This window comes from Coregonus lavaretus (assembly GCF_964263955.1).
Source record: "Coregonus lavaretus genome assembly, contig: HAP1_SCAFFOLD_1722, whole genome shotgun sequence".
Lineage (NCBI taxonomy): Eukaryota > Metazoa > Chordata > Actinopteri > Salmoniformes > Salmonidae > Coregonus > Coregonus lavaretus.
Genome location: NW_028159998.1, coordinates 163 through 27583, shown reverse-complemented (window position 1 = coordinate 27583; position 27421 = coordinate 163). Strand labels below are relative to the sequence as shown.

Sequence of the window (27421 nt, the reverse complement as noted above, 5' to 3'; positions counted from 1 at the left end):
TATTAATCCCTCCACCCTACCTGTATGTCTCTCCCCCACTCTCTTTCTATCTGTCCCAATAAACCTTTAAAATACTTATTTAAAAAAAATCAGAATAAAAATCAGCATGTATAATATATAGATCTCGATCCCAGGTGTCACTAACAGTGGCCCAGCTGCCCACCCTGTCAGATGAGGAGTCTCTTTCCTGCTCCTTCGGAACCCTCCCCCCTCAGCCAGCCATCGTCACGGGAACCACCATCACCTGTCAATCACCCCTGCCTGAGCTCCTCCCACCCAGCCCACCAGGAAGTGGTAGGATGCCATTTTTATTTTACGTTTTATATATGAAAAAATCTCGAATTATTCGATAAAAAAAATATAATAATAAAGTTTGATTTGTTTTCATAATTATTTAATTAATTTATAATTTAATCAATGTAACACATTTATTATTTATCCAAATTAATCTAATTGAGATAGAAATAACCGGGGCGGCAGGTAGCCTAGCGGCTAAAGAGGAGAGCCAGTTTGAATCCTGTGTCTGACGGGAAAAGTCTGGCGGGAAGTGAACTGGCAACCAGAGGGTTGCTGGTATCAAATCCTAGATGCCATTGCCTGCTGTTGTGCCCTTGAGCAAGACACTTAACCTCCACAACAACTGCTCCCCCGCACCTCTTCAAAAAGCCTGTATATGTATGACTCATCATGATGTTGACTGATCATCCATTGAGGCAACTGGAGGCTGTATAGCATTGATGAACTGCCTAATGAACTTTTAAAATCCCATAAATTAATTGACGTCCTATATGATTTGCTCCAAATTTGTTTAGTGTACAGTATACTACCATAAGTCTATAGTGAATCCCATTCCCAAATCTTCAAAAAATGACCAGAGAGAGCCACTGAACTATAGAGGGATTAGTTTATTAAGTACGGTCTATAAATTATATTCATCCATCCTCAACAACAGGCTGATGACCTTTCTGGAAGATCAAAACATTCTGCTGGAAGAACAAAAATGGTTTCTGTAAATCCAGAGCCTGTATAGATCATATCTTCTGGGTCTGTATAATAATCAGAAATAGATTACACGAAGAGAAGCCTACTTTTGCATTTTTCATTGATTTTCAGAAAGCTTTTGATTTTGTAAATAGGGATCTTTTAAGCCTATAGTTTGTTAAAGACAGGGGTTGATGGGAAATGTTATCACGCAATTCAGTCTCTTTACAAAGCACCAACAGCCTGTGTGCGTGATAATGAATATGGAACAGATTGGTTTCCCTTGGTTACCCTCGGGTGTAAAACAATGAGACGCCTTATCACCGACTTTGTTTGCTATGTTTTATAAATGATTTGGCAAAATAAAGGAAACAGTTAAATATTGGAGTAAGATTTGATGATGAAATGCTAAGTATCCTTTTATATGCTGATTATATTATTTTGACGGCAGAAACTGAAGCAGAACACGTTATTATGTGCAGTCAAATGGTGTAAAACACGGAGACTCGTGATCAACCTGACAAAAACACAGATAATGCAATTTAGAAAACCAGGTACTAAGAGAAGTGTTTTTTCAGTTTTGTTTTGGTGAAGACGTTCTTGAGTTTACTAGCAATTATATAAATATTTGTGTCTTTTTACTGATGAACATATGACCTTTCTATACGGAACATCTTCCCGACTCAGCAAGTAACGCTCTTTTTGGGGGAGTTCTAGGAAAAACAAAAACACTCAAAAGATACTGGTTATGCTACGTATTCCAAACTGGATCAGACGTGCGCGTCCTGTTCTGGACTATTCAGCAGGAGTTTGGGGTGCTAAGGAGGTATCTCAAAAACGAACATGTCCATAACACTTGACTTAAAAAAAAAAAAGGGGGTAGATCAGCTTTAATATTGCAGATTGTAACTTTCATTTATGTAATTGTCTGCATCACTTCCAATCCCCCATATGTTTTTGGAATAGATTGTTGGATATGCCAACTGCCAGAATAGCTTTTCAATGGGATCTATCCATAGGAGGAGCCTGGGCAACTGAAATGTCAGACCTTTTCCAACAGTCTGACTGTTGACATCTGTACGAAAACCAAATTAAGGGAGACATAGATATTATTATTTTTTTAAACTGTTGATGCGATATGAAAAAAAATAATGGGTGGAGGAGATGAATCCTAAACCCAAATTGAAAACCCTTTGTTGTCTCCTCTCTGTAGACCACATGACTAGATACTACCAGTGTGTCTGGGGTGGCAGGTAGCTTAGTGGTTAAGAGCGTTGCGCCAGTAACCGAAAGGTCGCTGGTTCTAATCCCCGAGCCGACTAGGTGAAAAAGCTGTCGATGTGCCCTTGAGCAAGGCACTTAACCCTAATTGCTCTGGATAAGAGCGTCTGCTAAATGACTAAAATGTAATGTAAATGTATTATGTGTATACAGAAACTATTGTGGTGTCTGTGTGTGTGTGTGTGTGTGTGTGTGTGAATGATGTACAGAGCCTTCAGAAAGTATTCATACCCCTTGACTTATTCCACATTATATTGTGTTACAGCCTGAATTCAAAATTGATTAAATAGATGTTTTTCTCTCAGCCAATACCCCATAATGACAAAGTGATTTTTCCGTTGTTGAAATTTTAGCAAATATTTTGAAAATGAAAAACAGATATAGTTCACACCCTGAGTTTAATACTTTGTAGATGCACCTTTGAGTCGTATTGGTTACGTCTGTATCTTTGTACATCTGGACTTGGGGATTTTCTCCCATTCTTCCTTGCAGATTTTCTCAAGCTCTGTTAAGTTAGATGGGGAGCGGCGGTGAACAGCATTCCTGAAGTCTTTCCACAGATGTTCAATTGTGCTTTGGCTGGGCCACTCAAGGACTTTCACATTCTTGTTCTGAAGCCATTCCAGCGTTGCTTTGGCTGTGTGCTTGGGGTCATTGTCCTGTTTGGCTGTGTACTTGGGGTCATTGTCCTGTTGGCTGTGTACTTGGGGTCATTGTCCTGTTGGCTGTGTACTTGGGGTCATTGTCCTGTTGGCTGTGTACTTGGGGTCATTGTCCTGTTGGCTGTGTACTTGGGGTCATTGTCCTGTTGGCTGTGTGCTTGGGGTCATTGTCCTGTTGGCTGTGTACTTGGGGTCATTGTCCTGTTGGCTGTGTACTTGGGGTCATCTTGGGGTCATTGTCCTGTTGGCTGTGTACTTGGGGTCATTGTCCTGTTGGCTGTGTGCTTGGGGTCATTGTCCTGTTGGCTGTGTACTTGGGGTCATTGTCCTGTTGGCTGTGTACTTGGGGTCATCTTGGGGTCATTGTCCTGTTGGCTGTGTACTTGGGGTCATTGTCCTGTTGGCTGTGTACTTGGGGTCATTGTCCTGTTGGCTGTGTACTTGGGGTCATCTTGGGGTCATCTTGGGGTCATTGTCCTGTTGGAACGTAAATCTTCGCCCCAGTCTGTCGTTTGCGCTCTAAAGCAGGATTTTCCTGTATTTGGCCCCATTCATTGTTCCCTCTATCCTTACCAGTCTCCCAGAACCTGCCGCTGAAAAGCATCCCCATAGCATGCTGCCGCCACCATGCTTCACGGTAGGGATGGTGTTAGACAGGTGATGAGCACCGCCTGGTTTTCTCCAGACATAGAGCTTTGCATTCAGGCCAAAGAGTTCAATTTTTGTCTCATCAGACCACATAATCTTTTGCCTTATGCTCTGAGTCTTTCACGTGTCTTTTTGCCAACTCCAGGCGTTCTGTCATGTGCCTTTTTCCTCAGGAGTGGCTTCCGTCTGGCCACTCTCCCATAAAGTCCAGATTGGTGAAGTGCTGTAGAGACTGTTGTCCTTCTGGCAGGTTCTCCCATCTCAGCCAAGGAACTCTGTAGTTCTGTCAGAGTGGTCATTGGGTTCTTGGTCACCTCCCTGACCAAGGTCCTTCTTGCCCGGTTGCTCAGTTTGGTCGGACTGCCAGCTTTAGGCAGATATTTTTTAAATTTCCCAATGATGGAGACCACTGTACTCTTGTAAACTTTCAACACTCTAGAAATGGTTGTATACCCTACCCCATATATATGCCTCATCACAATTCTCTCTGACAGTTCCTTGGACGTCATGGTATAGTTTCTGTTCTGACATGCACTGTCAACTGTGGGACCTTATATAGACAGGTGTGTGTCTTTCTAAATCATGTCCAAACAATTGAATTAGCCACAGGTGGACTCCAATCAAGTTGTAGCGACATCTCAAGGATGATCGATAGAAATTGAATGCACCTGAGCTCAATTTGGAGTGTCATAGCAAAGGGGGTGTGAATACTTACAGTACCAGTCAAAAGTTTGGACACACCTACTCATTCAAGGGTTTTTCTTTATTTTTACTATTTTCTACATTGTAGAATAATAGTGAAGACATCAAAACTATGAAATAACACATATGGAATCATGTAGTAACCAAAAAAAATGTTAAACAAATCCATATGTGCTATTTCGTAATTTTGATGTCTTCACTATTATTCTACAATGTAGAAAATAGTAAAAAAAATTAAGAAAAACCCTGGAATGAGTAGGCGTGTCCAAACTTTTTGACTGGTACTGTATGTAAATGAGATATTTCTGTATTTCAATTTCAATAAATTAGTAAAAATGAGCAGGTGTTTCCACTTTGACTTTGTCAGTATGGTTACGGTGTGTAGTTGGCTGAGTCAGGCTGGAACAACAACATCATGTGGAATAGGTCAAGAGGGATGAATACTCTCTGAAGGCTCTGGATATCTCTCTCTCCTCTCCATAGACCACATGTCTCTGTGTGTGTCTGTGATGTTTGGCATATAATAATAATAATAATAATAATAATATGCCATTTAGCAGACGCTTTTATCCAAAGCGACTTACAGTCATGCGTGCATAATTTTTTTTGTGTATGGGTGGCCCCGGGGATCGAACCCACTACCCTTGGCGTTACAAGCGCCGTGCTCTACCAGCTGAGCTACGGAGGACCACATCATGACATATCTTTATGGTCTCTCCTGTCTGTCTGTTCTGTCTGTCTGTCTGTCTGTCTGTCTGTCTGTCTGTCTGTCTGTCTGTCTGTCTGTAGACCACATGTCTCTGCGTGTGTCTGTGATGTTCGGAGACGTGACCATCTCTAGCAGTGACATCACCTTCTACGACTGTAGAGCTGTGGGCCGACTCAACACCACCTCCCCGTAAGATATAACAAACGCACGCACACACACGCTCAGGCACACACACATGCGTGTGCACAGACATGCCAGTGTTTCCTCTATATTCATTTAGCAGCAGCGGGATGGTAAAACATTGTAAACATCTAAAACCAGATATAGTACGTAGAAAAGGCAATGGACCTGTACATCTAAAACCAGATATAGTACGTAGAAAAGACAATGGACCTGTACATCTAAAACCAGATATAGTACGTAGAAAAGACAATGGACCTGTACATCTAAAACCAGATATAGTACGTAGAAAAGACAATGGACCTGTACATCTAAAACCAGATATAGTACGTAGAAAAGACAATGGACCTGTATATTTTTTAATAAGATCATCTTTAACAACCACCAAATCAAAAATGTAATGGTGGGGCTCCCATTGATTTAGTTATAATGTCTGAGTCACTCAGATAGATAGCATAAGAACACATCATAACTCATGGCAAAATGTGTAGAATTGCAGGAAATTAGCTTTGGCCACGCCCACAACCCCCTCAACCCCGCCTTAACCCTGCCACCGCTGATGAAAACAATCCTAGGGGAAACACTGCATGCACACGCATAAACACATACACACACACACACACAGTCACACAAGCTATATCTGTATGTATTCTAGGTGTATGGCGTGTGTGGGCAGTGTTTGGCCATATCCATATGTCTCTCTGTATTCTAGGTGTATGGCGTGTGTGGGCAGTGTTTGGCCATATCTATATGTCTCTCTGTATTCTAGGTGTATGGCGTGTGTGAGCAGTGTTACGCCATATCCATATGTCTCTCTGTATTCTAGGTGTATGGCGTGTGTGGGCAGTGTTTGGCCATATCCATATGTCTCTCTGTATTCTAGGTGTATGGCGTGTGTGGGCAGTGTTTGGCCATATCCATATGTCTCTCTGTATTCTAGGTGTATGGCGTGTGTGGGCAGTGTTTGGCCATATCCATATGTCTCTCTGTATTCTAGGTGTATGGCGTGTGTGGGCAGTGTTTGGCCATATCCATATGTCTCTCTGTATTCTAGGTGTATGGCGTGTGTGGGCAGTGTTTGGCCATATCCATATGTCTCTCTGTATTCTAGGTGTATGGCGTGTGTGGGCAGTGTTTGGCCATGTCCATATGTCTCTCTGTATTCTAGGTGTATGGCGTGTGTGGGCAGTGTTTGGCCATGTCACTGGTGTTCTCTGGATGAGCTGTGTTCCCACAACAACAGCTGCCCCAAGCAGCACACCATACACAACTCACTGGTAAGACAACCTTTACTCAACCCTAACTCAACCTTGACTCAACCCTAACTCAACCTTGACTCAACCCTAACTCAACCCTAACTCAACCTTGACTCAACCCTAACTCATCCCTAACTCAACCCTAACTCAACCTTGACTCAACCTTGACTCAACCCTAACTCAACCTTGACTCAACCCTAAACTCAACCTTGACTCAACCCTAACTCAACCTTGACTCAACCCTAACTCAACCTTGACTCAACCCTAACTCAACCCTAACTCAACCTTGACTCAACCCTAACTCAACCTTGACTCAACCTTGACTCAACCCTAACTCAACCTTGACCCAACCCTAACTCAACCTTGACTCAACCCTAACTCAACCTTGACTCAACCCTAACTCAACCTTGACTCAACCCTAACTCAACCTTGACTCAACCTTGACTCAACCTTGACTCAACCCTAACTCAACCCTAACTCAACCTTGACTCAACCCTAACTCAACCTTGACTCAACCCTAACTCAACCTTGACTCAACCCTAACTCAACCCTAACTCAACCTTGACTCAACCCTAACTCAACCTTGACTCAACCCTAACTCATCCCCAACTCAACCCTAATTCAACCTTGACTCAACCCTAACTCAACCCTAACTCAACCTTGACTCAACCTTGACTCAACCCTAACTCAACCTTGACTCAACCCTAACTCAACCTTGACTCAACCCTAACTCAACCCTAACTCAACCTTGACTCAACCCTAACTCAACCTTGACTCAACCCTAACTCATCCCCAACTCAACCCTAATTCAACCTTGACTCAACCCTAACTCAACCCTAACTCAACCTTGACTCAACCTTGACTCAACCCTAACTCAACCTTGACTCAACCCTAACTCAACCTTTACCCAACCCTAACTCAACCCTAACTCAACCATGACTCAACCCTAACTCAACCCCTAACTCAACCCTAACTCAACCTTTACCCAACCCTAACTCAACCCTAACTCATCCCTAACTCAACCCTAACTCAACCTTGACTCAACCCTAACTCAACCCTAACTCAACCTTGACTCAACCCTAACTCATCCCTAACTCAACCCTAACTCAACCTTGACTCAACCTTGACTCAACCCTAACTCAACCTTGACTCAACCCTAAACTCAACCTTGACTCAACCCTAACTCAACCTTGACTCAACCCTAACTCAACCCTAACTCTACCTTGACTCAACCCTAACTCAACCCTAACTCAACCTTGACTCAACCCTAACTCAACCTTGACCCAACCCTAACTCAACCTTGACTCAACCCTAACTCAACCTTGACTCAACCCTAACTCAACCTTGACTCAACCCTAACTCAACCTTGACTCAACCTTGACTCAACCTTGACTCAACCCTAACTCAACCCTAACTCAACCTTGACTCAACCCTAACTCAACCTTGACTCAACCCTAACTCAACCTTGACTCAACCCTAACTCAACCCTAACTCAACCTTGACTCAACCCTAACTCAACCTTGACTCAACCCTAACTCATCCCCAACTCAACCCTAATTCAACCTTGACTCAACCCTAACTCAACCCTAACTCAACCTTGACTCAACCTTGACTCAACCCTAACTCAACCTTGACTCAACCCTAACTCAACCTTGACTCAACCCTAACTCAACCCTAACTCAACCTTGACTCAACCCTAACTCAACCTTGACTCAACCCTAACTCATCCCCAACTCAACCCTAATTCAACCTTGACTCAACCCTAACTCAACCCTAACTCAACCTTGACTCAACCTTGACTCAACCCTAACTCAACCTTGACTCAACCCTAACTCAACCTTTACCCAACCCTAACTCAACCCTAACTCAACCATGACTCAACCCTAACTCAACCCCTAACTCAACCCTAACTCAACCTTTACCCAACCCTAACTCAACCCTAACTCATCCCTAACTCAACCCTAACTCAACCTTGACTCAACCCTAACTCAACCCTAACTCAACCTTGACTCAACCCTAAATCAACCATGACTCAACCCTAACTCAACCTTGACTCAAACCTAACTCAACCTTGACTCAACCCTAACTCAACCCTAACTCAACCTTTACCCAACCCTAACTCAACCCTAACTCATCCCTAACTCAACCCTAACTCAACCTTGACTCAACCTTTACCCAACCCTAACTCAACCCTAACTCAACCTTGACTCAACCCTAACTCAACCTTGACTCAACCCTAACTCAACCCTAACTCAACCTTTACCCAACCCTAACTCATCCCTAACTCAACCTTGACCCAACCTTGACTCAACCTTGACTCAACCCTAACTCAACCCTAAATCAACCCTAAATCAACCATGACTCAACCCTAACTCAACCTTGACTCAACCCTAACTCAACCTTGACTCATCCCTAACTCAACTCTAACTCAACCTTGACCCAACCCTAACTCAACCCTAGCTCAACCTTGACCCAACCCTAACCCAACCCTAACTCAACCCTAACTCAACCTTGACCCAACCCTAACTCAACCCTAACTCATCCCTAACTCAACCCTAACTCAACCTTGACCCAACCCTAACTCAACCCTAACTCAACCCTAACTCAACCTTTACTCAACCCTAACTCAACCTTGACTCAACCCTAACTCAACCCTAACTCAACCTTGGCCCAACCCTAACTCAACCTTGACCCAACCCTAACTCAACCCTAACTCAATCCTAACTCAACCCTAACTCAACTCTAACTCTCCTGAGTGGCGCAGTGGTCTAAGGCACTGCATCGCAGTGCTAACTGTGCCACTAGAGATCCTGGTTCGAATCCAGGCTCTGTCGCAGCCGGCCGCGACCGGGAGACTCATGGGCGGCGCACAATTGGCCCAGCGTCGTCCAGAGTAGGGGAGGGAATGGCCGGCAGGGATGTAGCTCAGTTGATAGAGCATGGCGTTTGCAACGCCAGGGTTGTGGGTTCAATTCCCACGGGGGGCCAGTATAAAAAAAATATATGTATTCACTAACTGTAAGTCGCTCTGGATAAGAGCGTCTGCTAAATGACTAAAATGTAAATGTAACCCTAACTCAACCCTAACTCAACATTTACTCAACCCTAACTCAACCCTAACTCAACATTTACTCAACCCTAACTCAACCCTAACTAAACCCTAACCCATCCCTAACCCAACCCTGACCCAACCCTAACTCAACATTTACTCAACCCTAACTCAACCCTAACTCAACATTTACTCAACCCTAACCCAACCCTAACCCAACCCTAACTCAACCCTAACCCAACCCTAACTCAACCCTAACTCAACCCTGACTCAACCCTGACCCAACCCTAACTCAACATTTACTCAACCCTAACTCAACCTTGACCCAAACCTAACTCAACCCTAACTCAACATTCACTCAACCCTAACTCAACCCTAGCTCAACTCTTACTCAACTCTAACTCAACCCTAACTCAACATTTACTCAACCCTAACTCAACCCTAACTCAACCCTAACCCAACCCTAACTCAACCCTAACTCAACCCTAACCCAACCCTAACCCAACCCTAACTCAACATTGACCCAACCCTAACTCAACCCTAACTCAACTCTAACTCAACATTTACTCAACCCTAACTCAACCCTAACTCAACATTTACTCAACCCTAACTCAACCCTAACTCAACCCTAACCCAACCCTAACCCAACCCTAACCCAACCCCAACCCAACCTTTACCCAACCCTAACCCAACCATAACCCAACCCTAACCCAACCCTAACCCAACCATAACCCTAACCCAACCCCAACCCTAACCCAACCCCAACCCTAACCCAACCCAACCATAACCCAACCCTAACCCAACCATAACCCAACCATAGCCCAACCATAGCCCAACCCTAACCCAACCATAGCCCAACCATAGCCTAACCCAACCCTAACCCAACCCTAACCCAACCCTAACCCAACCTTGACCCAACCCTAACCCAACCCTAACCCAACCCCAATCCAACCATAACCCAACCCCAACCCAACCATAGCCCAACCATAACCTAACCCAACCCTAACCCAACCCTAACCCAACCATAACCCAACCATAGCCCAACCATAGCCCAACCATAGCCCAACCCTAACCCAACCATAACCCAACCCTAACCCAACCATAACCCAACCCTAACCCAACCATAACCCAACCATAACCCAACCATAGCCTAACCCAACCATAGCCCAACCCTAACCCAACCATAACCCTAACCCAAACCTAACCCAACCATAACCCAACCTTTACCCAACCCTAACCCAACCATAACCCAACCCTAACCCAACCCCAACCCAACCTTTACCCAACCCTAACCCAACCATAACCCAACCCTAACCCAACCCTAACTCAACATTGACCCAACCCTAACCCAACCCTAACCCAACCATAACCCAACCTTAACCCAACCATAACCCAACCATAGCCCAACCATAGCCCAACCCTAACCCAACCATAGCCCAACCATAGCCCAACCATAACCCAACCATAACCCAACCATAACCCAACCATAGCACGTCATACTCTTGAAAATGTATTGTTGTTTCACAGCCTCTCCTCTCCATTTTGAGTCATTCCAAACGTTGTCCCAAATGTCCACCCTATTCCCTATGTCCACAGGGCCCTGTTTGAAAGTAGTGCACTATACAGGAAATAGGATACTATTTGGTTCTTTGGTTTCTGCTGTAATATATTATTTGGTCTGTGTGTGTGTGCTTCCACCTCCGACCACTAGGAGGAGCAGTTGGAGCCGCGGGGTCCAGACTCTTGTCCCTGTGTGTGGGCTCTACAGAGCTCTCCTCTGGTCCCCATGGGCTTCCTGTCTCCTCTGACCCTACTGGGGAGGAACCTCGACATGTTTCAGGTGATTGGACTCAGCAGTTTCCTAGAAATGCAGTATAGATAATGATTACAAACATATGCACAGGTAACTGGACTCAAGAGTTTACTATAAATTGAAATCCTTTGTCCTTTAAAAAAACAAATAATTTTTACATTGATGCTTCATCTCAGGGCGAGGAGCAGTACGTGTGTGTCGTGGTTGTGGAAGGGGAGGAGCTTAAACTGAACGCCACTCTGGAGAAAGATCCAAAAACCAAGACGTACACCTTCACTTGCTCTGCCCACAAGGTATTCACAAACCCCATAGACACACACTCACTAATACATTTAAACTAAAAAGCGTTCAAATGCCAAGATGTACAGTGCATTCGGAAAGTATTCAGACCCCTTTACTTTTTCCACATTTTGTTATGTTAGCCTTATTCTAAAATGGATTAAATTGTTTTTTTCCCTCATCAATCTACACACAATACCTCATAATGACAAAGCAAAAACAGGTTTTTAGAAATTTTAGCAAATTTATCAAATAAAACTGAAATATTACATTTACATAAGTATACAGACCCTTTACTCAGTACTTTGTTGAAGCACCTTTGGCAGCGATTACAGCCTCGAGTCTTCTTGGGTATGACGCTACAAGCTTGGCACACCTGTATTTGGGGAGTTTCTCCCATTCTTCTCTGCAGATCCTCTCAAGCTCTGTCAGGTTGGATGGGGAGCATCGCTGCACAGCTATTTTCAGGTATCTCCAGAGATGTTAGATCGGGTTCAAGTCCAGGCTCTGGCTGGGCCACTCAAGGACATTCAGAGACTTGTCCTGAAGCCACTCCTGTGTTGTCTTGGCTGTGTGCGTAGGGTCGTTGTCCTGTTGGAAAGGGAACCTTCGCCCCAGTTTGAGGTCCTGAGCGCTCTGGAGCAGGTTTTTATCAAGGATCTCTCTGTACTTTGCTCCGTTCATCATTCCCTTGATCCTGACTAGTCTCCCAGTCCCTGCTGCTGAAAAACATCCCCACAGCATGACGCTGCCACCACCATGCTTCACCGTAGGGATGGTGCCAGGTTTCCTCCAGATGTGACGCTTGGCATTCAGGCCAAAGAGTTCAATCTTGGTTTCATCAGACCAGATAATCTTGTTTCTCATGGTCTGAGAGTCCTTTAGGTGCCTTTTGGCAAACTCCAAGCGGGCTGTCATGTGCCTTTTACTGAGGAGTGGCTTCCATCTGGCCACTCTACCATAAAGGCCTGATTGGTGGAGTGCTGCAGAGATAGTTGGCATTCTGGAAGGTTCTCCCATCTCCACAGAGGAACTCTGGAGCTCTGTCAGAGTGACCATCGGGTTCTTGGTCACCTCCCTGACCAAGGCCCTTCTCCCCCGATTGCTCAGTTTGGCCGGGCAGCCAGCTCTAGGAAGAGTCTTGGTGGTTCCAAACTTCTTCCATTTAAGAATGATGGAGGCCACTGTGTTCTTGGGGACCTTCAATGCAGCAGACATTTTTTGGTACCCTTCCCCAGATCTGTGCCTCGACACAATCCTGTCTCGGAGCTATACGGACAATTCCTTCGACCTCATGGCTTGGTTTTTGCTCTGACATGCACTGTCAACTGTGGGACCCTATATAGACAGGTGTGTGCCTTTCCAAATCATGTCAAATCAGTTGAATTTACCACAGGTGGACTCCAATCAAGTTGTAGAAACATCTCAAAAATGATCAATGGAAACAGGATGCACATGAGCTCAATTTTGAGTCTCGTAGCAAAGGGTCTGAATACTTATGTAAATAAGGTATTTCTGTTTTTTATTTTTAATACATTTGCAAAATGTTCTATAAACCTGTTCTTGCTTTGTCATTATGGGGTATTGTCTGTAGATTGACGATAATTATTATTTTTGTAATCCATTTTTTGAAAAAGGCTGTAACATAACAAAATGTGGAAAAAGTGAAGGGGTCTGAATGCTTTCCGAATGCACTGTACATTAAGATTCATGTACACAACAAACAAAATATCTATTGGTTTGTTTATCTGCACACAGTATTATGGTGCCCTATTGAGGTGACAGTCATATAATATATACTATAATGAGGTGACAGTCATAACTATAATGAGGTGACAGTCATAACTATATTGAGGTGACAGTCATAACTATATTGAGGTGACAGTCATAACTATATTGAGGTGACAGTCATAACTATATTGGGGTGACAGTCATAACTATATTGGGGTGACAGTCATAACTATATTGGGGTGACAGTCATAACTATAATGGGGTGACAGTCATAACTATAATGGGGTGACAGTCATAACTATAATGAGGTGACAGTCATAACTATATTGAGGTGACAGTCATAACTATATTGAGGTGACAGTCATAACTATAATGAGGTGACAGTCATAACTATATTGAGGTGACAGTCATAACTATATTAAGGTGACAGTCATAACTATATTGAGGTGACAGTCATAACTATATTGAGGTGACAGTCATAACTATATTGAGGTGACAGTCATAACTATATTGAGGTGACAGTCATAACTATATTGGGGTGACAGTCATAACTATATTGGGGTGACAGTCATAACTATAATGGGGTGACAGTCATAACTATAATGGGGTGACAGTCATAACTATAATGAGTGCTCTCCTCCTCTCCCCTCCTCTCTCCTCTCTCTCCTCATCTCTTCCTCTCCTCTCTCCTCCTCTCCTCTCCTCTCTCCTCATCTCTTCCCCTCCTCTCTCCTCCTCTCTCCTCCTCTCTCCTCTCCTCTCCCCTCTCTCTCCTCATCTTCCCTCCTCCTCTCCCCTCCTCTCTCCTCATCTCTTCCTCTCCTCTCTCCTCCTCTCCTCGCCTCTCTCCTCATCTCTTCCTCTCCTCTCTCCTCCTCATCTTCCCTCCTCTCTCCCCTCCTCTTCCAGTTCCAGTACCCATTGAAACAGTTGGAATACTCAGCTCCCATCTATCTGCAGAGAGGCTCGCATCACATCGACTCTGCCCCCAATCTCAGACGTAAGTCTTCTGTATTCAGTATATTCACTTCTGTTGTCCTGCTTTGCCCTGGGTTAGGGTTGGGGGTTAGGGGTTGGGGGTTAGGGTTGGGGGTTAGGGTTGGGGATTAGGGGTTGGGGGTTAGGGTTGGGGGTTAGGGTTGGGGATTAGGGGTTGGGGGTTAGGGGTTGGGGGTTATGGGTTGGGGATTAGGGGTTGGGGGTTGGGGTATAGGGTCTCTTCAGAATGAGGAACATATTCAGCAACTCTTAGAAAACAATAAAAGTGGACTTCAAAATATTGCTTCTTTATTGCTAAGACCAGTTGTGTGTTGTGTTGTTCCACAGTGCAGCTTTATGACCAGTTGTGTGTTGTGTTGTCCCACAGTGCAGCTCTATGACCAGTTGTGTGTTGTGTTGTCCCACAGTGCAGCTTTATGACCAGTTGTGTGTTGTGTTGTCCCACAGTGCAGCTTTATGACCAGTTGTGTGTTGTGTTGTGTTGTCCCACAGTGCAGCTCTATGACCAGTTGTGTGTTGTGTTGTCCCACAGTGCAGCTCTATGACCAGTTGTGTGTTGTGTTGTCCCACAGTGCAGCTTTATGACCAGTTGTGTGTTGTGTTGTCCCACAGTGCAGCTTTATGACCAGTTGTGTGTTGTGTTGTCCCACAGTGCAGCTCTATGACCAGTTGTGTGTTGTGTTGTCCCACAGTGCAGCTCTATGACCAGTTGTGTGTTGTGTTGTGTTGTCCCACAGTGCAGCTCTATGACCAGTTGTGTGTTGTGTTGTCCCACAGTGCAGCTCTATGACCAGTTGTGTGTTGTGTTGTCCCACAGTGCAGCTCTATGACCAGTTGTGTGTTGTGTTGTCCCACAGTGCAGCTCTATGACCAGTTGTGTGTTGTGTTGTCCCACAGTGCAGCTCTATGACCAGTTGTGTGTTGTGTTGTGTTGTCCCACAGTGCAGCTCTATGACCAGTTGTGTGTTGTGTTGTCCCACAGTGCAGCTCTATGACCAGTTGTGTGTTGTGTTGTCCCACAGTGCAGCTCTATGACCAGTTGTGTGTTGTGTTGTCCCACAGTGCAGCTCTATGACCAGTTGTGTGTTGTGTTGTCCCACAGTGCAGCTTTATGACCAGTTGTGTGTTGTGTTGTCCCACAGTGCAGCTTTATGACCAGTTGTGTGTTGTGTTGTGTTGTCCCACAGTGCAGCTTTATGACCAGTTGTGTGTTGTGTTGTGTTGTCCCACAGTGCAGCTCTATGACCAGTTGTGTGTTGTGTTGTCCCACAGTGCAGCTCTATGACCAGTTGTGTGTTGTGTTGTCCCACAGTGCAGCTTTATGACCAGTTGTGTGTTGTGTTGTCCCACAGTGCAGCTCTATGACCAGTTGTGTGTTGTGTTGTCCCACAGTGCAGCTCTATGACCAGTTGTGTGTTGTGTTGTCCCACAGTGCAGCTCTATGACCAGTTGTGTGTTGTGTTGTCCCACAGTGCAGCTCTATGACCAGTTGTGTGTTGTGTTGTCCCACAGTGCAGCTTTATGACCAGCTGTGTGTTGTGTTGTCCCACAGTGCAGCTTTATGACCAGTTGTGTGTTGTGTTGTGTTGCCCCAAAGTGCAGCTTTATGACCAGTTGTGTGTTGTGTTGTCCCACAGTGCAGCTCTATGACCAGTTGTGTGTTGTGTTGTCCCACAGTGCAGCTTTATGACCAGTTGTGTGTTGTGTTGTCCCACAGTGCAGCTTTATGACCAGTTGTGTGTTGTGTTGTCCCACAGTGCAGCTTTATGACCAGCTGTGTGTGTTGTGTTGTCCCACAGTGCAGCTCTATGACCAGTTGTGTGTTGTGTTGTCCCACAGTGCAGCTCTATGACCAGTTGTGTGTTGTGTTGTCCCACAGTGCAGCTCTATGACCAGTTGTGTGTTGTGTTGTGTTGTCCCACAGTGCAGCTCTATGACCAGTTGTGTGTTGTGTTGTCCCACAGTGCAGCTCTATGACCAGTTGTGTGTTGTGTTGTCCCACAGTGCAGCTTTATGACCAGTTGTGTGTTGTGTTGTGTTGTCCCACAGTGCAGCTTTATGACCAGTTGTGTGTTGTGTTGTCCCACAGTGCAGCTTTATGACCAGTTGTGTGTTGTGTTGTGCTGTCCCACAGTGCAGCTCTATGACCAGTTGTGTGTTGTGTTGTCCCACAGTGCAGCTCTATGACCAGTTGTGTGTTGTGTTGTCCCACAGTGCAGCTCTATGACCAGTTGTGTGTTGTGTTGTCCCACAGTGCAGCTTTATGACCAGTTGTGTGTTGTGTTGTGTTGTCCCACAGTGCAGCTCTATGACCAGTTGTGTGTTGTGTTGTCCCACAGTGCAGCTCTATGACCAGTTGTGTGTTGTGTTGTCCCACAGTGCAGCTTTATGACCAGTTGTGTGTTGTGTTGTCCCACAGTGCAGCTTTATGACCAGTTGTGTGTTGTGTTGTGTTGTCCCACAGTGCAGCTTTATGACCAGTTGTGTGTTGTGTTGTGTTGTCCCACAGTGCAGCTCTATGACCAGTTGTGTGTTGTGTTGTCCCACAGTGCAGCTCTATGACCAGTTGTGTGTTGTGTTGTCCCACAGTGCAGCTCTATGACCAGTTGTGTGTTGTGTTGTCCCACAGTGCAGCTTTATGACCAGCTGTGTGTTGTGTTGTCCCACAGTGCAGCTTTATGACCAGTTGTGTGTTGTGTTGTGTTGTCCCACAGTGCAGCTTTATGACCAGTTGTGTGTTGTGTTGTGTTGTCCCACAGTGCAGCTCTATGACCAGTTGTGTGTTGTGTTGTCCCACAGTGCAGCTCTATGACCAGTTGTGTGTTGTGTTGTCCCACAGTGCAGCTCTATGACCAGTTGTGTGTTGTGTTGTCCCACAGTGCAGCTCTATGACCAGTTGTGTGTTGTGTTGTCCCACAGTGCAGCTCTATGACCAGTTGTGTGTTGTGTTGTGTTGTCCCACAGTGCAGCTCTATGACCAGTTGTGTGTTGTGTTGTCCCACAGTGCAGCTCTATGACCAGTTGTGTGTTGTGTTGTCCCACAGTGCAGCTCTATGACCAGTTGTGTGTTGTGTTGTGTTGTCCCACAGTGCAGCTCTATGACCAGTTGTGTGTTGTGTTGTCCCAAAGTGCAGCTCTATGACCAGTTGTGTGTTGTGTTGTCCCACAGTGCAGCTTTATGACCAGTTGTGTGTTGTGTTGTCCCACAGTGCAGCTTTATGACCAGTTGTGTGTTGTGTTGTCCCACAGTGCAGCTTTATGACCAGTTGTGTGTTGTGTTGTCCCACAGTGCAGCTCTATGACCAGTTGTGTGTTGTGTTGTCCCAAAGTGCAGCTTTATGACCAGTTGTGTGTTGTGTTGTGTTGTCCCACAGTGCAGCTCTATGACCAGTTGTGTGTTGTGTTGTCCCACAGTGCAGCTTTATGACCAGTTGTGTGTTGTGTTGTCCCACAGTGCAGCTCTATGACCAGTTGTGTGTTGTGTTGTCCCACAGTGCAGCTCTATGACCAGTTGTGTGTTGTGTTGTCCCAAAGTGCAGCTTTATGACCAGTTGTGTGTTGTGTTGTCCCACAGTGCAGCTCTATGACCAGTTGTGTGTTGTGTTGTGTTGTCCCACAGTGCAGCTCTATGACCAGTTGTGTGTTGTGTTGTCCCACAGTGCAGCTCTATGACCAGTTGTGTGTTGTGTTGTCCCACAGTGCAGCTCTATGACCAGTTGTGTGTTGTGTTGTCCCACAGTGCAGCTTTATGACCAGTTGTGTGTTGTGTTGTCCCACAGTGCAGCTTTATGACCAGTTGTGTGTTGTGTTGTCCCACAGTGCAGCTTTATGACCAGCTGTGTGTGTTGTGTTGTCCCACAGTGCAGCTCTATGACCAGTTGTGTGTTGTGTTGTCCCACAGTGCAGCTCTATGACCAGTTGTGTGTTGTGTTGTCCCACAGTGCAGCTTTATGACCAGTTGTGTGTTGTGTTGTCCCAAAGTGCAGCTTTATGACCAGTTGTGTGTTGTGTTGTCCCACAGTGCAGCTCTATGACCAGTTGTGTGTTGTGTTGTCCCACAGTGCAGCTTTATGACCAGTTGTGTGTTGTGTTGTCCCACAGTGCAGCTTTATGACCAGTTGTGTGTTGTGTTGTCCCACAGTGCAGCTCTATGACCAGTTGTGTGTTGTGTTGTCCCACAGTGCAGCTCTATGACCAGTTGTGTGTTGTGTTGTGTTGTCCCACAGTGCAGCTCTATGACCAGTTGTGTGTTGTGTTGTGCTGTCCCACAGTGCAGCTCTATGACCAGTTGTGTGTTGTGTTGTCCCACAGTGCAGCTCTATGACCAGTTGTGTGTTGTGTTGTCCCACAGTGCAGCTCTATGACCAGTTGTGTGTTGTGTTGTGTTGTCCCACAGTGCAGCTCTATGACCAGTTGTGTGTTGTGTTGTCCCACAGTGCAGCTTTATGACCAGTTGTGTGTTGTGTTGTCCCACAGTGCAGCTTTATGACCAGTTGTGTGTTGTGTTGTCCCACAGTGCAGCTTTATGACCAGTTGTGTGTTGTGTTGTGTTGTCCCACAGTGCAGCTTTATGACCAGTTGTGTGTTGTGTTGTCCCACAGTGCAGCTTTATGACCAGTTGTGTGTTGTGTTGTGTTGTCCCAAAGTGCAGCTTTATGACCAGTTGTGTGTTGTGTTGTCCCACAGTGCAGCTCTATGACCAGTTGTGTGTTGTGTTGTCCCAAAGTGCAGCTCTATGACCAGTTGTGTGTTGTGTTGTCCCACAGTGCAGCTTTATGACCAGTTGTGTGTTGTGTTGTGTTGTCCCAAAGTGCAGCTTTATGACCAGTTGTGTGTTGTGTTGTCCCACAGTGCAGCTCTATGACCAGTTGTGTGTTGTGTTGTCCCAAAGTGCAGCTTTATGACCAGTTGTGTGTTGTGTTGTCCCACAGTGCAGCTCTATGACTGTTCGGTGGGCCAGTCTGACTGTAGTCAGTGCAGAGCGGTGTCGTCTGAGTACGGCTGTGTCTGGTGTGGAGGAGAGTCCCCCGGCTGTGTCTACAACCTCTCCTGTACCAGCACACCTGGGCCGGCCGACACCTGCCCCCCGCCTCAGATCACACAGGTAGGGTACTTACACTACCAGTCCAATGTTTGGACACATTCAAGGGTTTTTCTTTATTTTTCTACATTGTAGAATAATAGTGAAGACATCAAAACTATGAAATAACACGTATGGAATCATGTAGTAACCAAAAAAAGTGTCAAACAAATCAAAATATATTTTATATTTGAGATTCTTCAAAGTAGCCACCCTTTGCCTTGATGACAGCTTTGCACACTCTTGGAATTCTCTCAACCAGCTTGACCTGGAATGCTTTTTCCAACAGTATTGAAGGAGTTCCCACATATGCTGAGCACTTGTTGGCTGTTTTTCCTTCACTCTGCGGTCCAACTCATCCCAAACCATCTCAATTGGGTTGAGGTCGGGGATTGTGGAGGCCAGGTCATCTGATGCAGCACTCCATCACTCTCCTTCTTGGTAAAATATCCCTTACACAGTCTGGAGGTGTGTTGGGTCATTGTCCTGTTGAAAAACAAATGATAGTCCCACTAAGCGCAAACCAGATGGGATGGTGTATCGCTGCAGAATGCTGTGGTAGCCATGCTGGTTAAGTGTTCCTTGAATTCTAAATAAATCACTGACAGTGTCACCAGCAAAGCACCCCCACACCATCACACCTCCTCCTCCATGCTTCACGGTGAGAACCACACATGCGGAGATCATCTGTTCACCTACTCTGCGTCTCACAAAGACACAGCGGTTGGAACCAAAAATCTCTAATTTGGACTCATCAGACCAAAGGACAGATATCCACGGGTCTAATGTCCATTGCTCGTGTTTCTTGACCCAAGCAAGTCTCTTCTTGTTATTGGTGTCCTTTAGTAGTGGTTTCTTTGCAGCAATTCAACCATGAAGGCCTGATTCAAGCAGTCTCCTCTGAACAGTTGATGTTGAGATGTGTCTGTTACTTGAACTCTGTGAAGCATTTATTTGGCCTGCAATTTCTGAGGCTGGTAACTCTAATGAACTTATCCTCTGCAGCAGAGGTAATTCTGGGTCTTCCATTCCTGTGGCGGTCCTCATGAGAGCCAGTTTCATCACAGCGCTTGATGGTTTTTGCGACTGCACTTAAAGAAACTTTCAAAGTTCTTGATATTTTCCGGATTGACTGACCTTTGTGTCTTAAAGTAATGATGGACTGTAATTTCTCTTTGCCTATTTGAGCTGTTCTTGCCATAATATGGACTTGGTCTTTTACCAAATAGGGCTATCTTCTGTATACCCCCCCTACCTTGTCACAACACAACTGATTGGCTCAAACGCATTAAGAAGGAAAGAAATTCCACAAATTAACTTTTAACAAGGCACACCTGTTAATTGAAATGCATTCCAGGTGACTACCCCATGAAGCTGGTTGAGAGAATGCCAAGAGTGTGCAAAGCTGTCATCATGGCAAAGGGTGGCTACTTTGAAGAATCTCAAATATAAAATATATTTTGATTTGTTTGACACTTTTTTTGGTTACTACATGATTCCATATGTGTTAGGATGGGTTGTTAATATGATGTGACTCGGATGGGTTGTTAATATGATGGGTTGTTAATATGATGTGACTATAGGATGGGTTGTTAATATGATGGGTTGTTAATATGATGTGACTATAGGATGGGTTGTTAATATGATGTGACTATAGGATGGGTTGTTAATATGATGTGACTATGGGATGGGTTGTTAATATGATGTGACTATAGGATGGGTTGTTAATATGATGTGACTATAGGATGGGTTGTTAATATGATGTGACTATAGGATGGGTTGTTAATATGATGGGTTGTTAATATGATGTGGCTATAGGATGGGTTGTTAATATGATGTGGCTAGGATGGGTTGTTAATATGATGTGACTATAGGATGGGTTGTTAATATGATAGGTTGTTAATATGATGTGACTATAGGATGGGTTGTTAATATGATGTGACTATAGGATGGGTTGTTAATATGATGTGACTATAGGATGGGTTGTTAATATGATGTGACTATAGGATGGGTTGTTAATATGATGTGACTATAGGATGGGTTGTTAATATGATGTGACTATAGGATGGGTTGTTAATATGATGTGACTATAGGATGGGTTGTTAATATAATGTGACTATAGGATGGGTTGTTAATATGATGTGGCTATAGGATGGGTTGTTAATATGATGGGTTGTTAATATGATGTGGCTATAGGATGGGTTGTTAATATGATGGGTTGTTAATATGATGTGGCTATATGATGGGTTGTTAATATGATGGGTTGTTAATATGATGGGTTGTTAATATGATGTGACTATAGGATGGGTTGTTAATATGATGTGACTATAGGATGGGTTGTTAATATGATGGGTTGTTAATATGATGTGGCTATAGGATGGGTTGTTAATATGATGGGTTGTTAATATGATGTGACTATAGGATGGGTTGTTAATATGATGTGACTATAGGATGGGTTGTTAATATGATGGGTTGTTAATATGATGTGGCTATAGGATGGGTTGTTAATATGATGTGACTATAGGATGGGTTGTTAATATGATGTGACTATAGGATGGGTTGTTAATATGATGTGACTATAGGATGGGTTGTTAATATGATGTGGCTATAGGATGGGTTGTTAATATGATGTTACTATAGGATGGGTTGTTAATATGATGTGACTATAGGATGGGTTGTTAATATGATGTGACTATGGGATGGGTTGTTAATATGATGTGGCTATAGGATGGGTTGTTAATATGATGTAGCTATAGGATGGGTTGTTAATATGATGTGACTATAGGATGGGTTGTTAATATGATGTGGCTATAGGATGGGTTGTTAATATGATGGGTTGTTAATATGATGTGGCTATAGGATGGGTTGTTAATATGATGTGACTATAGGATGGGTTGTTAATATGATGTGGCTATAGGATGGGTTGTTAATATGATGGGTTGTTAATATGATGGGTTGTTAATATGATGGGTTGTTAATATGATGTGACTATAGGATGGGTTGTTAATATGATGGGTTGTTAATATGATGGGTTGTTAATATGATGTGACTATAGGATGGGTTGTTAATATGATGTGACTATAGGATGGGTTGTTAATATGATGGGTTGTTAATATGATGTGGCTATAGGATGGGTTGTTAATATGATGTGGCTATAGGATGGGTTGTTAATATGATGGGTTGTTAATATGATGTGGCTATAGGATGGGTTGTTAATATGATGTGACTATAGGATGGGTTGTTAATATGATGTGGCTATAGAATGGGTTGTTAATATGATGTGACTATAGGATGGGTTGTTAATATGATGTGGCTATAGGATGGGTTGTTAATATGATGTGGCTATAGAATGGGTTGTTAATATGATGTGGCTATAGGATGGGTTGTTAATATGATGTGACTATAGGATGGGTTGTTAATATGATGGGTTGTTAATATGATGGGTTGTTAATATGATGTGACTATAGGATGGGTTGTTAATATGATGGGTTGTTAATATGATGTGACTATAGGATGGGTTGTTAATATGATGGGTTGTTAATATGATGGGTTGTTAATATGATGTGGCTATAGGATGGGTTGTTAATATGATGTGACTATAGAATGGGTTGTTAATATGATGGGTTGTTAATATGATGTGGCTATAGGATGGGTTGTTAATATGATGTGGCTATAGAATGGGTTGCCTATGATTTCAATGGCATATGAGGAAGTCTTTATAAAATAATTGCGTCCATGTTTCTATGGTGGGATTTAGGCTCTACTTTGAAGGTAAGACACGCCTTATACTATGAAGTAAAATGTTAAGGTTTCACACAATGAAGTATTGGTCTATGTTTTTCATATTGGCTCCAACAGCTCACATTGCAAAGTGGTGGGTGACTGACATGCCGATAGCCTGCCTACCGTTGCATTTGAATGTGAATGGGAGGTGTGCTTCAATTACCAGTTGATAAATAAAAATAGTAGCTTTTTTTTAGTCGTGGCCATCAAAACAGTTTTTAACACGTGATTGTTTTTAATACGTTTGTAATTGTTGTGCAATGAATGGGCTTGTAAAAGCACGTTTCACTCCAGCAGCAAAGAGCTGTTTAGGGGCTGCTCTCGCACTGTTTGTATGCTGGAGCTCCGTATGCTGGAGCTCTGTATGCCGGAGGTCTGTATGCTGGAGCTCTGTATGCTGGAGCTCTGAATGCCGTAGCTCTGAATGCTGGAGCTCTGAATGCTGGAGCTCTGAATGCTGGAGCTCTGAATGCTGGAGCTCTGAATGCTGGAGCTCTGAATGCTGGAGCTCTGAATGCTGGAGCTCTGAATGCTGGAGCTCTGTATGCCGGAGGTCTGTATGCTGGAGCTCTGTATGCTGGAGCTCTGAATGCTGGAGCTCTGTATGCTGGAGCTCTGAATGCTGGAGCTCTGTATGCTGGAGCTCTGAATGCCGGAGCTCTGAATGCCGGAGCTCTGTATGCTGTAGCTCTGAATGCCGGAGCGCTGTATGCCGGAGCTCTGTATGCCGGAGCTCTGTATGCCGGAGCTCTGTATGCCGGAGCTCTGAATGCTGGAGCTCTGAATGCTGGAGCTCTGAATGCTGGAGCTCTGAATGCTGGAGCTCTGAATGCCGGAGCTCTGAATGCTGGAGCTCTGAATGCTGGAGCTCTGTATGCCGGAGCTCTGTATGCCGGAGCTCTGTATGCCGGAGCTCTGAATGCTGGAGCTCTGAATGCCGGAGGTCTGTATGCTGGAGCTCTGTATGCTGGAGCTCTGACAATTTGGCCGTCAACCAGATTTTTTTATCGGCTTTCCATTGTTTCTATCTGCCAAAAGCCGGCAATAACCAGATAACGGAAACCCTGATGCACAGGGACCCACACACTTCTGTTAACACCTTTTTATGTTGTGAAGCATTGTGGGTGCTCTGGGCTGTTCTCAGGTCCACTGTGTGCTGCTCTCCACAACTTCTAATCAAGCTTTTAACAGATGGTTCAGAAAGGGTTATTCATGTATTGTCCTGCTCCGATTAGGGCTGGGCAATATATCAAATTAATTCGATTCATTTGAATGTATGTTTTTGCGCGATATTCCAAATGTCTGTATCGCAGAATCAATTTTTTTTTTTTTTTCATTTTTCTGAGCGTTTATGTCTGCTTGTTCTCATGTTGTCTTTATGGTCTCGTCTCCTTCGCTCCTCTGTGCTGTGCTCCTTCCCATTTACACCAGAGATCTGGATATAATGAAGAGATGCTCCTTCCCATTTACACCAGAGATCTGTATATAATGAAGAGATGCTCCTTCCCATTTACACCAGAGATCTGTATATAATGAAGAGATGCTCCTTCCCATTTACACCAGAGATCTGTATATAATGAAGAGATGCACCTTCCCATTTACACCAGAGATCTGGATATAATGAAGAGATGCTCCTTCCCATTTACACCAGAGATCTGTATATAATGAAGAGATGCTCCTTCCCATTTACACCAGAGATCTGTATATAATGAAGAGATGCACCTTCCCATTTACACCAGAGATCTGGATATAATGAAGAGATGCTCCTTCCCATTTACACCAGAGATCTGTATATAATGAAGAGATGCTCCTTCCCATTTACACCAGAGATCTGGATATAATGAAGAGATGCACCTTCCCATTTACACCAGAGATCTGTATATAATGAAGAGATGCTCCTTCCCATTTACACCAGAGATCTGTATACAATGAAGAGATGCTCCTTCCCATTTACACCAGAGATCTGAATATAATGGTTCAAAATAAGGTTCAAAATAAGACCATAGAAACTCATTGGGCTTATTTTGGACAGATTTTGGCGACAGTGGAACCTCTCGCTTCGCCTCTTTCTCCCAAGCCCCTCCACCTACCACTCACAACAACAAAGATGAAAGATCACTTCTTCCTTTCTGACAACAAGCAGGTTCAAGTCACTATGAGCATTTGAGGTTTGGTCCAACAGAATCGGTCATATGGACACAGGAGGAGGTAACCTTTCGGACCAGTCCCTGTTTATGTTTCAACTCCTCAAATTTCGAGCAGAGCAGACGCTACTAAAACGGATGTACCAATAATGAACATTCATTCTGGAAAATGGATGCTCAGTTTAAAATATAAATATTAGCTGGCTACTCACTAGCACGTGGGCTTGTGCTTGAGGGATTGTTTATGAGACCGGTGTTAATGTTCTATAATGTCTGCTACATTATTTGTGAATGTGCATTATGCATGGTTCTGGTTAGATTTGGAACATTTTTATAGACTGACCTGAAAGCCAGATCAGTGATTATTGCACAAAAAAACGATTTTGATAAAATTATACAATTATTAGTGGGTCTTATGGTTGTGGAAGGTATACAGTGGGGGGAAAAAGTATTTAGTCAGCCACCAATTGTGCAAGTTCTCCCACTTAAAAAGATGAGAGAGGCCTGTAATTTTCATCATTTTCATACACGTCAACTATGACAGACAAATTGAGAAAAAAAAATCGAGAAAATCACATTGTAGGATTTTTAATGAATTTATTTGCAAATTATGGTGGAAAATAAGTATTTGGTCACCTACAAACAAGCAACATTTCTGGCTCTCACAGACCTGTAACTTCTTCTTTAAGAGGCTCCTCTGTCCTCCACTCGTTACCTGTATTAATGGCACCTGTTTGAACTTGTTATCAGTATAAAAGACACCTGTCCACAACCTCAAACAGTCACACTCCAAACTCCACTATGGCCAAGACCAAAGGGCTGTCAAAGGACACCAGAAACAAAATTGTAGACCTGCACCAGGCTGGGAAGACTGAATCTGCAATAGGTAAGCAGCTTGGTTTGAAGAAATCAACTGTGGGAGCAATTATTAGGAAATGGAAGACATACAAGACCACTGATAATCTCCCTCGATCTGGGGCTCCACGCAAGATCTCACCCCGTAGGGTCAAAATGATCACAAGAACGGTGAGCAAAAATCCCAGAACCACACGGGGGGACCTAGTGAATGACCTGCAGAGAGCTGGGACCAAAGTAACAAAGCCTACCATCAGTAACACACTACGCCGCCAGGGACTCAAATCCTGCAGTGCCAGACGTGTCCCCCTGCTTAAGCCAGTACATGTCCAGGCCCGTCTGAAGTTTGCTAGAGTGCATTTGGATGATCCAGAAGAGGATTGGGAGAATGTCATATGGTCAGATGAAACCAAAATAGAACTTTTTGGTAAAAACTCAACTCATCGTGTTTGGAGGACAAAGAATGCTGAGTTGCATCCAAAGAACACCATATCTACTGTGAAGCATGGGGGTGGAAACATCATGCTTTGGGGCTGTTTTTCTGCAAAGGGACCAGGACGACTGATCCGTGTAAAGGAAAGAATGAATGGGGCCATGTATCGTGAGATTTTGAGTGAAAACCTCCTTCCATCAGCAAGGGCATTGAAGATGAAACGTGGCTGGGTCTTTCAGCATGACAATGATCCCAAACACACCGCCCGGGCAACGAAGGAGTGGCTTCGTAAGAAGCATTTCAAGGTCCTGGAGTGGCCTAGCCAGTCTCCAGATCTCAACCCCATAGAAAATCTTTGGAGGGAGTTGAAAGTCCGTGTTGCCCAGCGACAGCCCCAAAACATCACTGCTCTAGAGGAGATCTGCATGGAGGAATGGGCCAAAATACTAGCAACAGTGTATGAAAACCTTGTGAAGACTTACAGAAAACGTTTGACCTGTGTCATTGCCAACAAAGGGTATATAACAAAGTATTGAGAAACTTTTGTTATTGACCAAATACTTATTTTCCACCATAATTTGCAAATAAATTCATAAAAAATCCTACAATGTGATTTTCTGGATTTCTTTTCCTCATTTTGTCTGTCATAGTTGACGTGTACCTATGATGAAAATTACAGGCCTCTCTCATCTTTTTAAGTGGGAGAACTTGCACAATTGGTGGCTGACTAAATACTTTTTTCCCCCACTGTATATTCAGCCTAGGTATAATTTCACAAGCTGTGAATTCATTAGATTATTGCTGACTGTTTTAAATGCAGTGTATTTGACCTTGTA

General features: G+C 44.1%; 1 protein-coding gene across 1 annotated transcript in view; it reads left to right on the top strand.

Annotated features, from left to right (window-relative positions):
* Window positions 1-24096, top strand: part of LOC311122283 (plexin-B3-like) — a gene marked incomplete at its 3' end in the record, with an annotated part of 58835 nt that extends 34739 nt beyond the window's left edge. The window contains exons 7-15 of the mRNA XM_084196670.1: window positions 135-294; window positions 5064-5172; window positions 6332-6440; window positions 11180-11308; window positions 11458-11574; window positions 14201-14291; window positions 19222-19399; window positions 23128-23141; window positions 23497-24096. Of these exons, the coding sequence (XP_084052796.1) occupies window positions 135-294; window positions 5064-5172; window positions 6332-6440; window positions 11180-11308; window positions 11458-11574; window positions 14201-14291; window positions 19222-19399; window positions 23128-23141; window positions 23497-24096 (1507 nt within the window). The remainder of the gene's footprint in view (window positions 1-134; window positions 295-5063; window positions 5173-6331; window positions 6441-11179; window positions 11309-11457; window positions 11575-14200; window positions 14292-19221; window positions 19400-23127; window positions 23142-23496) is intronic.
* Window positions 24097-27421: the final 3325 nt, after the last annotated feature.